Source organism: Ictidomys tridecemlineatus, chromosome 11, assembly GCF_052094955.1.
Source record: "Ictidomys tridecemlineatus isolate mIctTri1 chromosome 11, mIctTri1.hap1, whole genome shotgun sequence".
Classification (NCBI taxonomy): domain Eukaryota; kingdom Metazoa; phylum Chordata; class Mammalia; order Rodentia; family Sciuridae; genus Ictidomys; species Ictidomys tridecemlineatus.
Window position 1 is genome coordinate 60903857 of NC_135487.1, and position 15313 is coordinate 60919169.

The 15313-nt window shown below is 41.0% G+C and overlaps 1 protein-coding gene and 1 long non-coding RNA gene across 2 annotated transcripts in view; one reads left to right on the top strand and one right to left on the bottom strand.

Annotated features, from left to right (window-relative positions):
• LOC144368090 (uncharacterized) overlaps positions 1-2063 on the bottom strand; it is a 109304-nt gene extending 107241 nt beyond the window's left edge. The window contains exon 1 of the long non-coding RNA XR_013427864.1: positions 1044-2063. This is a non-coding gene — a long non-coding RNA (uncharacterized LOC144368090). The remainder of the gene's footprint in view (positions 1-1043) is intronic.
• The window catches only part of St6galnac5 (ST6 N-acetylgalactosaminide alpha-2,6-sialyltransferase 5), a 157390-nt gene continuing 142304 nt past the window's right edge, over positions 228-15313 (top strand). The window contains exons 1-2 of the mRNA XM_005330688.4: positions 228-482; positions 1293-1538. Of these exons, the coding sequence (XP_005330745.1) occupies positions 468-482; positions 1293-1538 (261 nt within the window). The 5' untranslated portion in view covers positions 228-467. The remainder of the gene's footprint in view (positions 483-1292; positions 1539-15313) is intronic.

A 15313-nucleotide genomic window follows, 5' to 3' on the forward strand; every position in this document is an offset into this window, starting at 1 on the left:
GTTTGCAAATTTTCAAATCGCTATCACATTCAAGATCCAGTTGGGTTCTCCTTCCTTTTTGTTTGTTGACTTCATAAAAAAGATAAATAAGTCCTTGAACCAAGAAGGGGGTACAGCGACAAGGTTAACTCTCTCGCCCCAGAAATTTCAGTCAGCTGAAAAGATTACTATTTGGGGGCGGGGTGGGGGGAATGATGAGGTCTTTAGGACCCAGCAGGCGGCGGCAGGCGGCAGTTGTGTAGATCACTGAGAGACTACGAGGGTCCGGTTCAGTTTTAATTCTGTCTCTAATCTCTGCAACAGCAGCGCTTCCCGGGTCCCGCGGCTCCGGCACTCGCTCAGCCGCGGCCAGCTGCCGGGCAAAAATCGGATCCGCCTCTGCTCTGTCACCCACCATGGAAACCCTCCAAGAAAAAGTGGCCCCGGACGCGCGTGCCTGAGGATTCCGCACAAAAGAGGTGCCCAAAATGAAGACCCTGATGGTGAGTCAGTTGTTGCAACTCTGCTGGGCAGAAGCGAGAACCCTCAAGCTCACCGTACCCAGGGCGCACCGGAGAGGCGCGAGCGGTGCCTAAACCTGTGTCGCGCGGTCGCCTGTTACAAAGGGACAACTTTCCACCGGCTCCGCGCCCCCCTTCGGATTCCCAGGCTTTTCCTGGCTCAGAATCCGGGAGGAGTACTCGGGTTGCTTCGGCTCCCGAATCTCCAGCGAGTAGTCCGAGGGGCCGGCGGAGAGCTGGAAGAGCGGTGAAGGAGTGGGGAGATTGCTCTGGGGCAGGGGGATGCCCAAAAGCAACAGTCTGACAAATACGAAGAGGGGCGGGGAGGGGGGACCTTTGCAGACTTTTTTGGTTTCCTTGCCGGCTTTCAAACTTGCAAGGATAGCAGGGGTAGAGCCCCAGGGGCCCAGGAAAAAGGGTGTGCATGGACTAAAGATTCCAGCAGCCTGGCTGTGGCCGAGGGTCCCCTTCCCAAAGTGCAAGCCCACCCATGCCCTCGCCGCGGGCGCGCTCTCCCTCCCTCAGCTGGGTGCAGCGCACTACCTGCCCTCTACCGAGAGATCGGGGCTGCAGCGGCGGCCGAGAGCAGCGACGCGCCGGGAGCATCCCTTGCCGTACTCGCTGGGAAGGTGCCTCTTCTGCCCCGGCTGCGCTCACCGGAGCTGGGACCCCGGCCACCCCCCGCGGGTGGAGCTCCTTCGCTGGCGGGACCGCTGTACCCGTGTCCCCGCGGGGCACCTTCTTCCCGGGTCCACACTCAGCTGTTCTCTTCTTTCTCCCTCCCGCCCGCAGCGCCATGGTCTGGCAGTGTGTTTAGCGCTCACCACCATGTGCACCAGCTTGTTGCTCGTGTACAGCAGCCTCGGCGGCCAGAAGGAGCGGCCCCCGCAGCAGCAGCAGCAGCAGCAGCAACAACAACAACAGGCGCCAGCGACCAGCAGCGCGCAGCCGGCGGCGGAGAGCAGCCCCCAGCCGCGCCTTGTAGCCCCCGCGGGACCGCGGCCGCTGGACGGCTACCTCGGCGTTGCGGACCACAAGGTGACTGCTTGCCCGCCAGCCTGCCCGCCACTCAGCCTGGGGACCCCGCACACCTGAGCCTTCCCCTTTCCCGGGGCTGGGAGGCGCCGTGAGTAGGGTGCCGTTCTCGGAGGTTGGAATGGGAAGTGGACCAGCTCGGGTGGAGTGGGCTACTTCCTACTTGGTAGGAATTCCTATTTGGAGAAGGATGCAAAGTTTTTCAGGGAATAGGGATGCGGTGACTGGATCCCAAAGCCTAATTCTCTAGCAGGAACCGGTCCTGAAACTAGAATCCTCTGAGCACCGGGACTGCAGCTAATGGTGTGTGTCCAGTTGCTTAAACCTTAGGTTTGGCAACCAAGTCTCGCCCTGATGAGAGGAAAACCCAGAGGGTGCGAGGAACAGCCCCTGCATTCCTCCCTTCGGAACGGGAGCGGAAGACGCAGCCAACCTAGCCAGTGGTCGCTGCTCAGCCTCGCAGGTTCCCCTCTGATCTTTCCTCCGGATTGCTGTGGGCTGAATTACCTCAGCCCTGGGGAGCGGTGCCCAGGCAGGCGCGGAAGACTTGAGGCACAAACTCAGCTTCTATTGGCTTGAAAGCCTGTTTTCCTCTGCCTTCCGGGAAGCTGCTGCATGATTTGGCTAATAATTAATAAGATGAATTTTTAAAAAATTGAGCCTTCTTTCCCTGGTATAATAAATCTCTGGTTTCAGTGTATGAAGCCTTTGGGAGAATCCTAATCAAGTTTCCTGATTTTGAAGATAATTTTAATGCAGTTTAAATGCATCCCTCACTATTTGAAGATGCTAATATATTTTTATTAAAGCATACTTCCACTCTGTATCTACTCTATAAAGCTACAGAATTTCTTGAAATTTCTCAACTCTTTTACTTTTTATATTACCAAATTTTATGGTTGTGAATTAAAGTAATATTTCACAGATGCTCCTTTTGTATGCAAACAGCTCTTAGCTTGAGTGATAAAACCAAACTTTTTAAAAGTGACAATAAAAATATTGCCATTCACCTGTGCAATGAATAATGCTAAGGATTTAGTGGGCTCAAAAGAATTCAAGGCAAAACCCCCCATCTTTGGGGATCTTAGAATGCCTGGGTGTGGAGGTGCAATGTGTCCTGAAATATGTATAGATACATAAACCATACATCAATGTATATTAAATGTTAGGTATAAACAGTACTATGGGGTGCAGAGAGGAGAAAGACCTCAGTCCTCTCAGAAGGAGCATGGGAGGTTTCTTTGAAAAGGTGGAACTTGTACTGAAATTTCAGGGAAGCAGAAAGGAGGGGGCAATTTGAGTAGAAAAAGATTATTTTGTTGGGGGGTGGGGTCTGGTTGACTTAAAATCCAAAATCAGAGGATGGTAGGTTTTATAATCACAGTTTCAGCTTTCTTTCTTGGTTGTCAATTGACTATATACTTTGGATCTGCTTGTGCAAACAACCCCATAAGGGCTGAAGTTCTAGGAAAGTTTTGACATTGGCTTCTGACTATGGATGTATGTAATGTTTATGTGTACTGTGTCTGATGAATTGAACTTGTAGGTTTTCATGGCAATTGTTGAGTGGAAATGGCTATCTAACATTTGTGAAGTTTTGATTAATAGGAATGCCAAAAAGATCAATTTACTGAAAGACTTGATCTGCTTTTGGCAAGATATTTCAAATACTTTCCTTTTTGTATTCTGCTGCTACACAGATACCAGTTAAGAATATGGATAGTTTCTCCTTTTCGAAATAATGTTTATTCACTCAGATGTTTAATTCTATCTATTTTCAATATATCAGACCTTATACAGTTAAAATTAAGAACATTCCTTTTCTACTTTGGAAGAAGCATTGAAACTCTACATGAAAAAAAATAAATAATTTATAGTTAAAGAATTTTATAAACTGTGAAGTGCTATGTGAATGATAAATATTGTGTGAAAATCTTTGGAATTCTTGGCAAGAAAAGATCTTTTATGCAAATCATTATCATTATCAATGGGAGAATTCTTTCATAGAAAACCAACATATCACAAAATTCCATATCCAAGTTCTCAAGGAAGTTTACCCTGTTCCAAGCAAAGGAACAAATGCATATTTAAAATCCATATTTTCTCTTTACTCAATATCCCAAATTGTCCCACAGAACTAAATATAACTTCTGCTCAAAATCTATTCACTGAACCTCTTTACTGCTACTATTTAGCTGACTGGAAATTAGGCAAAGTTCCATTTCCTTTGGCCATCTGAAGGTGCATGTGTAAAATGTTTATGTCTACTCCAAAACTTGCTGTTTTATTAGGTTTTGTTTGACATTTTCTTATAGTCTTTCTTAGGCAGATGCGGAAATCATTTGTTAAAATATTGCTAAGAATTGTTTTCCATGATTAACACCAGGGAGGGTAAGAAATGAAAGCCTTCATATTCTTATTATATTGCCAGATGATACTCAGATTGCTTTTTTTTTCACTCTCACATCAGGCCTCAGAAAAATTATAGGATCTGCTGAATGTGATGACCACGAAGCCATATGCTGCTGCATATTGAATCAGAATTCCAACAGACTTTTTATTTGCCATTGATTTACAGAGTCTTGAGAGAGTTACACATACTATTTAGGAAACGGTTCACATCTCCATAGCTGGAGGTCCCAAAGACTGATAAATATGTAGTGTTTATGTTCAGTTACATGATGGTATTAACATTATAACTCCAAGATTAAATTCAACAGGTGGTCCTAATCCCCAGCACCTGAATTTTACAAATTACAGCCTGCCTGCAATGATAGTCTTGTCTCATATGGCTGCAGACTAAATTACTTTTGAGATTAAATCACTATGTGCTTTTTGTCGTTGTTGTTGTTGAAAGATACCCTGCAAGTCAAGTCAGTGATGAGCTGTATGTGTTGGAGCTTAAAATACCACTTTCCATGGTCACATTCCCTATTTCCTCTTTCACAAACGATGTGAGCTGCAATTGTAATTCCAGTGTGACTAAATGAAGGTTACTCAGAGTTTCTTGTAATAATGAAGGCATTTCGTTTTTCTCTTAGTCTTTCTCAGTCCTCTTCTCAGACCTTTTCCCCACAAATATTCCATCAACTCGTTTACATCTTGTTGGATGTCCATCACTGTAGCTACTGTATCTGTATTCTGCCATTACTATCCTAGTTTTTATTTTTTGGAAGCCATTGATTTCTAACTAGATTGGCCAGATATAATTGGAAAAAAAATTTTTCATGGCTGTGAGAACTTCTGCATTTAGAACTGTAGCATAATGGATAAACAAATTCTCTTTCTCTCCCACACCCCTACCACTCTTTCATAGATACACACACACACACAAACTTGGTTAGCAACTATCAAAAGACAGGTCCAAGTCTTGTAGCAGAGTGTATGGGGACACAGAATGCAATTCAGTTCCCAGTCTGGATCTGGTCGGGGTAGATAAAGTCATTTGCCATCTGGTGGACCCTGTGAAATGAAATTGTGAGCAGATTCCCCTTTCCAGTGGACAGGCCCTTATCACAGAAGGCCCATGTCACATGGACTGCCCTTTTCTGAGATGACTTATGAAAGGGCCGAGAGTGATCAATGGGGGCTGAAGCTGAGCAGCTATCTCCCCACCTCAGGAGTAGCCCCCAGGGGTAGTTTTCACACATACCCAAACCATGGCTTTGTCCTTGGCGCTTTCCTTCCTTAGGCACTCAGTTATTCAGACAAATCAAAACTGCTTAGAGGTAATGGTACTAGTACTATCACTATGAATCCTAGATGTCCAGTTAGAAGGATAAAACAAATCAGTGCAGGAATTTTTTTTAATTATCCAAAGCCAAAATAAAGGAACATGTCATATGACTTTTTAAAAAATATATGGAATAAGAATTCCCCTTTTAGAAAATTCATAGACAAGTTTATGTCATTCGTTAGACCCTATTTGATGGCACTGGAATAATCCAATGCCTGATAGACCATTTGGAGCTCAATGAAATTCAAAGTGAGCTAATTTTCAGTGAGCAGGTATTTACAAAATGTGATCTGCTGCTGCTGATGAAGTCATCGTCACAAAACATCAAACAAAAGGAATCAAGAAATGTACTATTTTTTAATGGATAAGGAGTTACAATAAGGTGGTTACTTTTAACAAGAGAAGTGTTTGTTTAACATTTAAAATACAAAAACTTCTTTAATTCCATGACAGCTAGGAGCATATTTCCAGATTCCCTTCATAGTCATCCTAGGGCACTATCATCTTCCTGTTCTTAGCAGATTAGTTTGACCTGGCTCCCTCTGAATTCTAGGAATATTGGATTTCTTGTTAATTTCCACCCTTTCGGGATCTTTGCACTGCTGTATCCTTTTCCGGGAAGCTCTTTCCCAAGGTTTTTTTCATGATTTGTTCATTCTGGCCATTCATTCCTCAGATCACATGTCATCTTCTGTGAATCACATTCTTTAGTCCCTCCTCAACAGTCATTCTCTATCATATATTAGCCTCTTTTATTTTCCTTGTAGCATGGTAATGTCCAGAAAAATCTTAAAGTGTATTTGTCTCTGGTGTGCCCTCCCCTAACTAAAATCTAAGTGCTATGACAGCCAAGTCTTTGTACGTCTTGTTGACCAGTTCAATTCCAGGACCTAGACTAGTACCTGGCACTTAGTAGGTACACAATGAATATTTATTGAAAGAGGCCAGTAAGGGTGGGGAGAATTACAGAGCTACTTCGCCTTTTATCTCTGCTTGAAACATCAGTGTAATCCTAAAGCCCTAGCTGTCTCATTTTTTCCAAATTTGTTTTAAAAAAATAATAATAATAACAATAATATTAACTATGGGGTGGAATGAGGGGAATGATTTAAAACAAAAGAATGTTTCAAAATATGATGTAGGAATCTACATTTTAATGAGCTTCTTTTGCAATTCTTGTATACATTCAAGTCTGAGAATCACTAAAATTTTGTATACATTGAAGTCTGAGAATCACTGAAATTTTGCAGTTTTTTACATTTTATTGCTATTGGAGATTAAACCAAAGGGTTCTTTGACACTGAGCTGGATCCCTGCCCCCCACTTTTTCCTATGAATCCATCTTTAATAATATCTTTTTTTTTTTTTTTGTACCAGGAATTGAACTCAGGGAAAATCTACCACTTTGCCACATCCCCAATCCTATTTTGTGTTTTATTTAGAGACAGAGTCTCAATGAGTTGCTTAGCACCTGGCTTTTGCTGAGGCTGGCTCAGCCTCCCAAGCCACTGCGATCACAAACATGTGCTACCATGTCCATGGCCCTTTTTATCTTTTATTTTGAGACAGGGTCTCACTAAGTTGCTGAGGCTGGCTTCAAACTTGCAACCCTCCTGCCTCAGCTTCCTGAGTCATAAGGTTACAGGTATGCACCATCACTCCTGGCTGTTTAAAAATTTTAGTCATCACAATGAGTAGTTCTGAAGTTATTCATTTTGAGCTTGTTGAACTAATCATACCTGTTAATAAATATTCATCAAAAGCCTAATGGTTTTTAGATTGAGCATTCTAGGGGAAGAACACAGTTTCTACCCTCAAAAACCTTTGAACTAATTGGATAGAAAAGACAAAGAATTAAGAAAATTTAAATGCAAAGCAAGTGTTGAATAATAGTATGAAACCAGGAAACAATAAGTTAAGAAACTGACACTAAAAAAGAGGCAATTTCTGTGATCAACTATAAAATAAGTTAAATACTATTATTGCCTTAGAAGTTTGTAAAGTTTTTAAATTAGCATTCCATTATTTATTAACCCCTTATATGGATTTGTGTGTGTGTGTGTGTGTGTGTGTGTGTGTGACATCCAGTGAATGGTTAGTAACAACTTGGGTATCAAAGCAACTTCAAAACTTTATTGATTTAACGTTCAAAATATTCTCTTTATGATTTTCCTTTTGCATGGCATAGAGTTTCCTGGACTCTTGGAAGGAACTAACCTGATCTGACCATCTCTGTAACATATGGTAACCACCATATCCAAGCTAAATCTCATCATTTGTGCTGATGAATATGAATATAATTGTGTTGGTCACATGACAGAATATTTGCAACCAGATCTGTCCTGGAAACGTGGTACCTGTTTTTTAGAGGTGAATTTCCAAAGCCTCTAGGGTTAGGTGGCCATGAAATATAATTCTTGTCTTGCAAATATTAGGATAAAGAGAGATTAAAAATGAGAAGAGCCTTTGAAATGTTAAAACATATCATCCATCAACAAGTATATCCATTATATACTCTTTGAGAAGCTGTGTAAGATCTTAAGTACAGAAAGACAGTTAATGATCATCTCTTAAATAATATTATTACCCACACCCTTGAACTTGATCCAATAGAAGAATTCCCTTGGGAGCCAGTGAATTTATGATCAAATGATTACTAAAACTTGGGGATAGGGGCAACTATGAGATGTACTCCAATTCTTTTCCACAAGCTCTTTTAATCTTAAATGCTTATTCTGGGCCTGGGACAAATAAACATTTTTATTGCATGCTCTATTTTTCCCAGATAAAAATCACAGGGATATATGTTCTCAGCTTAGACAGCTCAGCCACAGGGAAGCGTTCCCTGACATGTAGCCCAGGTTAGATCTGAGCTGTGTGTTTTGTCTTCATAGCTGGAATCCCATGGTAATACTTATTCTGGTTTATTGTTATTTCTTGTCTAAAATAGTCTGCCTTCCCTGCTAGACAGGCAGCTTTTGGAAGCTGGGGATTTTATTTTTCTCTTTTTGTGCCATTGTGTTCCCAGGCCTTAACATAATGCCTTAGCCTTCAATAAATATTTGTCAAATGAATGAGTATTATCTATGTAAGGATTTTAAATTTCTTCTAACATAAGCATACCTCAAGAGTTTCTGACCACGTTAGAGTTACTGAAAAGGAGTGACTTCAAATCATAAATATCAATTTCTCCCGCCACAGTTTGTAGTTCTACCTTCTTGCACTAATCAGATCTCTTAAAACATACTCAGAATTTTCAAGCTACATGGGATACTTAAAAATCATCAAAAGGAATTCATGAGTGATTGTATGATTTGCCCAAGGTCATGGGTTAGTGGAAGAGCTAGGGATAAAATGTGAGTCTCTGACATGAATATCACTACCATAGGGAAATTCAGTGCCAATATCTTTTTAAGCAGCAACTCAACGTTATCTGGACAGAATTTATTAAAATGAAGAGCCCTGGCATACCCAGTTATAGGAAAGAAATAAATATTTAAAGATCTTATTATTCTAAAATGAATATAAGAAAATGCCTCTAGATAGTTAAAAAGCCCCTTCCACCAATGACTGACTTTGCAATGGGTACTCTAAAGGCGGCATGAAATGCATGGTACTAATTTAATTTGAGCAATTTGCAAATAAGAGTGGATTTTGCCTTTAAAAAGTCCACGGAGCCAAAAGGAGTGTCATGTTTAATTATTTGCAGAAAATGCCATGCCCAGACCACTCATTTAGCTGAATTACCTTCTCCACAGTGGGGAAGAAAACATCATCAGGAGACTCAGTTAACCAACTGTTTGAGGAACTGCCATTCTGCAAATATCACTGACTCCCCCTAAATTCTGAGATAGAATACTTACTCTGAATTACTTCAGGCAAATAAAAAAACCCACTTTATCTATGGTAGGGAAAATTAACCTTGATAGTTGTTGTAGCTCAGAATGAAAAGGAAACTTTTTAAAAATTATTATATTTTCTCTTCTTGGGTAGGGAGGTGTCTGTAGAGTTCCTAGGAACCTCACAGAGTCTGAGTGTACTCGGGTAGCCTGAAATGCAGAGTCAAACAATTATTTTTTATAAGGAAGCATATTCTGGAAATTAATTGCACATATGGGACGTCTCCACTGGCTGAACTGCAAGCGTTGTTGCACTTCTATTCACAGATCTGCTTATGTTCTTTGCATGCTTCCAGTGGCTTCCCGTTGCCTAGAGGATTGAGTTCAAACACCTTAGGAAGGCTCGACAGGGTCTGCCTGGCCTACTTTCCAATCCCACCTCCCACAGTTCCCCTCAGCCCAGGTTCACATGCCCTGGAAACACAGCACGCTGATTCACACTTACCAGATTTTCTTCCAGCAAGAACAACCCATTTCTCCTTTAATTTGCCAGGTAAGGAACTAATCATTCATTAAGATCCAGCTCAAGCATCTCTTTTCTAAAATTTTTCCCATGTATAACCTTCATGTAGAGTAGATCTGACATTCCCTGAGGCCACCTATGCATCAGTCCATCAACCTTGTATTGGCTGAACATCTACCATGTATTGACATGATGGGGAAGAGGAAACAAGATGAAGTACTTAATTCCTGACCATGGGTAAACGATCCAAGGAAATAAATTTAGTCATGGCACTTAACCATGAGGACTCTTCTTGGAAATGCATCTTTAGGCTATTTCATTCTTATACAAACATCATAGAATATACTTACACAAATTAAGATGGCTACAACATCACTTGGTGACATATCCTTATGAGACTCTGTCATATATGTAGTCTGTCATTGACCAAAATGTCATTATACCATATGCATGACTGTATTATAATTAGTATGCTTTGGCAAGTACTGAAATAGTCTTGGCATCTTGTGCCTGCCTCTGATCACACAATTTTGCAATTCTTTGTCCTTACACTTACTCTAGGAGTAGACTAACTTCTTGAAGCCAAGAATGTACTTTATCCATGCTGGTATCTCCAGAACCTTGAACTATTTCTCATATGTGTCAAAATTCAATAAGTCTTTGTTATATGTTGGGTAGGCAGAGTCCTGTCATGATTATAGCAAGTCTGGCTCATAGACTTTCTTATGGGAATGGACAGAAATGATAAATGGGGGCAGAAGGACTTTGCATCTATGCCTTGCATAACTTTAATTTCTTCTCTCCCTTTAAAATAGAACATCACTTGATGACCCCTCTAGAATGGTAGAACAGGTGTTGAGATTCATATTTGAGAACAGTTTCTGATCCTGGGAGGCAGGGGGGCATACCCAAATTTTAACTTGAAAGTCACATTACTTCTAGGCTTGATCTAGTCTGGAGAAGAGGTTAAACAATATTTGCTCACTCCCTCCTTTATTAAAATAATATCTTATGGCTAGCACTGTGGCTAGTACTGTGGCTAGCACTGTACATGCTGGTGGTGTCCAGGACCTAAAAGGCAACAGATGATGAATAAGGTGTAATCTCTGCCTCCACAGAACTTAAATCTATTGGAAAGGCAGAGAAGTAGAATTACAGTGCAGATTTGGATAGAAATCTTTACATTGCTACAGAGACTGGATTTTATCCTGAAGGCTTTGGGGGAATCTGTAAAAGGAAAAGCATATGATAACTCCATCAGATGTGTATCTTAATGGGTCACTCTGGCTTTGACATTGCATAGATTGGCGTAGTCCTGGGTTATGAGAAGTGGGACCAGTTAAAAGGCTACTGTTGTGGTTTGAGGGAGTGAGTGATCCAGAGGTGGCCAGAGGATGAAGACATCTAAAGTTTCTGCCTACCCTAAGTTTCTGTGGTTGCCCACCCTACTGTGTTCATGCAGACAGACAGAATGAGGCTGCTCCAATAGCAGAAGGTTTGTGGTTCAAGATTGCCTCCCAATAATAGTTGGTGAAAAGAGTTTGAAGATGATTCCCAGATGGCACTTTAACTTCGCCTAATTTCAAACCTTACTGTGCATCTTAATACCACATACTGACTTGAGCAAAACGGGAAGCAGTGGTGTTATGGTTAGGACTGAAACAAGCTGTTCATGGAGACTCCATAATGCATGCTGGTGGCAACAGGAATTAAACCCTCCACCTGCAGCAGAGCCAGTGGGATATGAAATAAATGTGCTGGCAGGAACTTTACTATGTAACAATTCTACAGTGGGGTAGGCAGACTTTATTCTAGAATAATCTTGTCAGGGGAGATTGTTGCATAATAAATCTTACCAGGTGTAGATCCATTGGATAAGTATGGGTAAAGAGTGGTTTCCTCTCCTTTCATTTCCCACATAACTATAGAGAGAGCAATTACCGTTCTTTTAAATCACTTAAGTTTGTTAACAACTTCTAAGGAAAGTTTCCATTCCACTTTCATCAGAAGGAAATTGGCCATAAAGTAATGTAAAACTTGTCAAGAGGGAGTCTGGTTCCTAATTCACTCAAAAGCGTTTGATTGGGAACAAAAATGTATACTGTACATCTAAATGAACTTCAGGTTTATGGGACCATATCTGGAGTTGTTGGCATTGTCACACCTGCCAGGCTGCTATCAGGGATATACTCAAGTTGTCTCACATTACCTGAAGTGGTATCTGTTCCACTCTGCACTGAAAATCATAAAGCTGATTCATTTCATTTTTTATTCCACTTATACGAGTTTTGAACAATGAAAGCACAGAAAATGATAACATGCTGCTTATAGTCCAGTACACAGAGAAGGGAAAAGGGAGTGGGAGCTTGTGGGTAGTTCCCATTCCCAAGGCTCCAGCCACAGCAAGAAGATTTACTTTGGTGCCCTGGGCATCACTAATTCCTTGAAGAATTATGCCCACTACTCTCATTAACAATTGTATGTGGGTTTGGGCTCAGCATGAAATGTGATGAGTTATTTAATCCAGAAATTGAGAAATAAGCCTCAGAGAAAGATACCTTGAAGAATAGGGTATCCCCACTGAATGAGCCTGCAGTGGTGAAGGGTTGTCTTGATCTGTTTTGCACTGCTATCACAGAACTACAAACACTGGTAACTTATAAAGAACATATATATTTATTTCTTATAGTTCTGGAATCTGGAAGTTCATGATCAAGCCACAGGCATTGGGTGTCTGGTGAAGGCTGCATCCTGCAGGGATGGGGAGGGAGACCATGATCTCATATGGCTGAAGGTGGAAGGATTCCCTCTGTGAAATTCCCTTGTGAAGACATCTAATCTCATTCATGAGGAAGGAACCCTCATGGCCTGGTTCCTCTTGGAGTCTCGCCTTCTAATACTGTCACTTTGGCAACACCTTAAATTTGTAGGTGATACATCAAAGCCATAACAGGTAAAGATAATATAATTAAACCTAGAACCAAGAAAAGAACCAATGACAAATAGCATCTGTTGCTTCTTGCCTATGTACAGACATGAAATGTTGATTGGGTCCCAAAATGCCAAGTAAGGGTGGATTGTCAGGGATTCTGCAGTATCTAGAAAGGCTCAGAGCCAAGTGATGTTATTACATTTAAATATGACCTGATGTCCTGTTTGATAATAGAATATCAATGCTCAAAAGAGGAACTTAGTCAAAAATACGTTTATCTGACTAGAATCCATGACAACTGGGGAAGAGTAGCAACTGGCTTTTTTTCTGGAATGAGCGCTATAGTGCTGCTATACGATAAGCAGGCTCTGGCTCTCGAGGGAGTTATGAATCTCAATATTGACTAGTCTGCAAGTGAAGGACTGTTCTTAATGGCCCCATGGAGCGTCCAAGCCTTTGGAAATTTTGAAGGATGGAAAGGGATCAGAAGTTTCTTTATCAGTCTTCTGGGATTTTGTGCCAACCTAGGAAGACCAAAACTCAGCAGTATTTCATGCAAACTATGCCTGTAGATCGTCTTAGAGAATAGGGAATATCTTTTTCTGGGAAAATCTTCCTCCGCTTCATCCCCACTGTAGTGGGCCAAAACAGAAATAAGGAAGAACAGAGCCACAAAGCTAGTTTGGAAGGACAAAGGTTACCCCTCCCAGTGGTAAATGCATAGGTATTAATGTCTCCTCAAAGTGGCAGAGGGCAGAAAGAGGAAAGTAGCAATTATTCATAAATCTACCACTAAAACATAATTACTGTTGATACATTCATGTACTTCTTTACAAACATTTTCATAGATATCAAGATGTGTTTATATAACTCCTTATTATATTTCCTTCCCATTTTTGTACATCTGTGCTAGATATGTGGTATCTGTGTGTGTGGTTTGCCAATATGATGTGATGGATGGCATAAAGGTGGGTAGGTATGAGTTTTACTCTTAGATCCTAACTATAAAGACTTCACTTGTTTAATACTTAAAACCAAAGTATATTCCATTACAGTTGGAATTATTAGGAAACGTGCCATGGTCCTGGTGCTGAAGTGTCCACATGCTGATCATGAGGTACACTCATCCTTCCTCCTGTCCACATGCCCCTTCCCCCTTCTCCCCTGCAGCTCACATGCACCCACCAGCCCTTTTCAGTGTGGTGGTGCATCCAGCTCTCTCCCGACTCCAGCCAGTTTGCCCAGCTGCAGAATGTGTTACAGACAATGATGTTTGATGCATCATTTCTAACAGTCCCTTAATTCTTCTTGCCCCTTTTCTCTAAATTTCCTCTAACCTGTCAGTAGCTGCTTCAGGGTGTGGCTGGTGGTGATGGTGGCCCACCATGGCACTTCAGGATACTGTTAGAGGTGATCACCAGCTTTTTGGTGTGTGGGGCAGCAGCCCCTTTCACATATACGGCCTCGAATATGCCTTTATTTTATGGACATAGTCTCTGTGGTTTAATTCCTTGTTCATAAATAGTTCGAATCCAGTCTCCTATGCGTAGGTAGGGTAGGTTTGCTTTGACATAACTGTCTCTTCTTAAAAAAAAAATTATAGCATGATTAAAAATATTACCTTCTTCTTAATTAGTGACCTTGTCTATATTTCCTTTTCATCTTCTAGTTTTCTAAAACACTTTAATTCCTTATTTTAACCCAACTTATTGAATTCTATGACTATTTTATTTATTCTTTATTTATTTATTATATTTGATAAGATCTCTGAGCTACTCTTTATTTCTTACGCTTTTCAGAATGTGCTCTGATACCTTGATTTTGGCATAATCTCAGAACTCATTTTTCCTCTAGTCCATGGATAGAATAATTCTGTCATCAGAGACAATGGGGCCTCCCTCTTTCATGGAAGTCTACTGGCAGGAAATATTTGTATGTCTTGGTTGGTGGCTTCCAAAGAGTCAAGTCTAAATAACACCAGAGAGCTTTGACAGCAAGCTCTTTATCAACTCAGTCCTTTGCTTTACTGCTCAAGTCTTCCTTTATACTCTAGATTAAAGAATCTCTTAATTTTTAATAATTCCTCTCCTCCTCCTCTTCCTGTTCTTCTGAATACTTTTATTGTGTATATATTATATATATATGTATGTGTGTATGTATATTTGTATATATATCTTAAAATTTGACATTTTAGCCATTTATAAATGTTCCATTCATTGTTCATACTTGCCTTATGCAACTATCACTATTACTTCTTTCCAAAAAGTTTTACTACGCCTAACAGAGAAGCTGTAGATATTAAGCAATAACTCACCATTTTCCCATCCCCAAGTTCCTGGTAACCTGAATTTAACTAGTCTAAATATTTCCTTTAAGTGTAATCACCTAATGTTTGCCATAAAGGAAGGCCTCATCTGACTGAAGGTAGAAGGGCAAGAGAGAACCAACTTCTCCATCAAGCGCCTTATAAGGGCATCTAATCCCATCTGTGTCTGATGAACACCAGTTAGCACAGTATTTTCGGGGTTCCTCCGTGTTATAGCAGGTGTCAGAATTTCATACCATTTTAAGACTGAATACTAGTCCATTGTATGACTGTACCACATTTTGTTATTCTGGTCATCTGTGGTGGATTCCTGGGGCATGTCCACCTTTTGGCAACTGAGAATAGTGCTATAGTGAACTTGCTGATCCTGTTTCCTATCTACAGGATCGCCCTCCTTTTCCTCCTTTTTTAAATATTTTTTT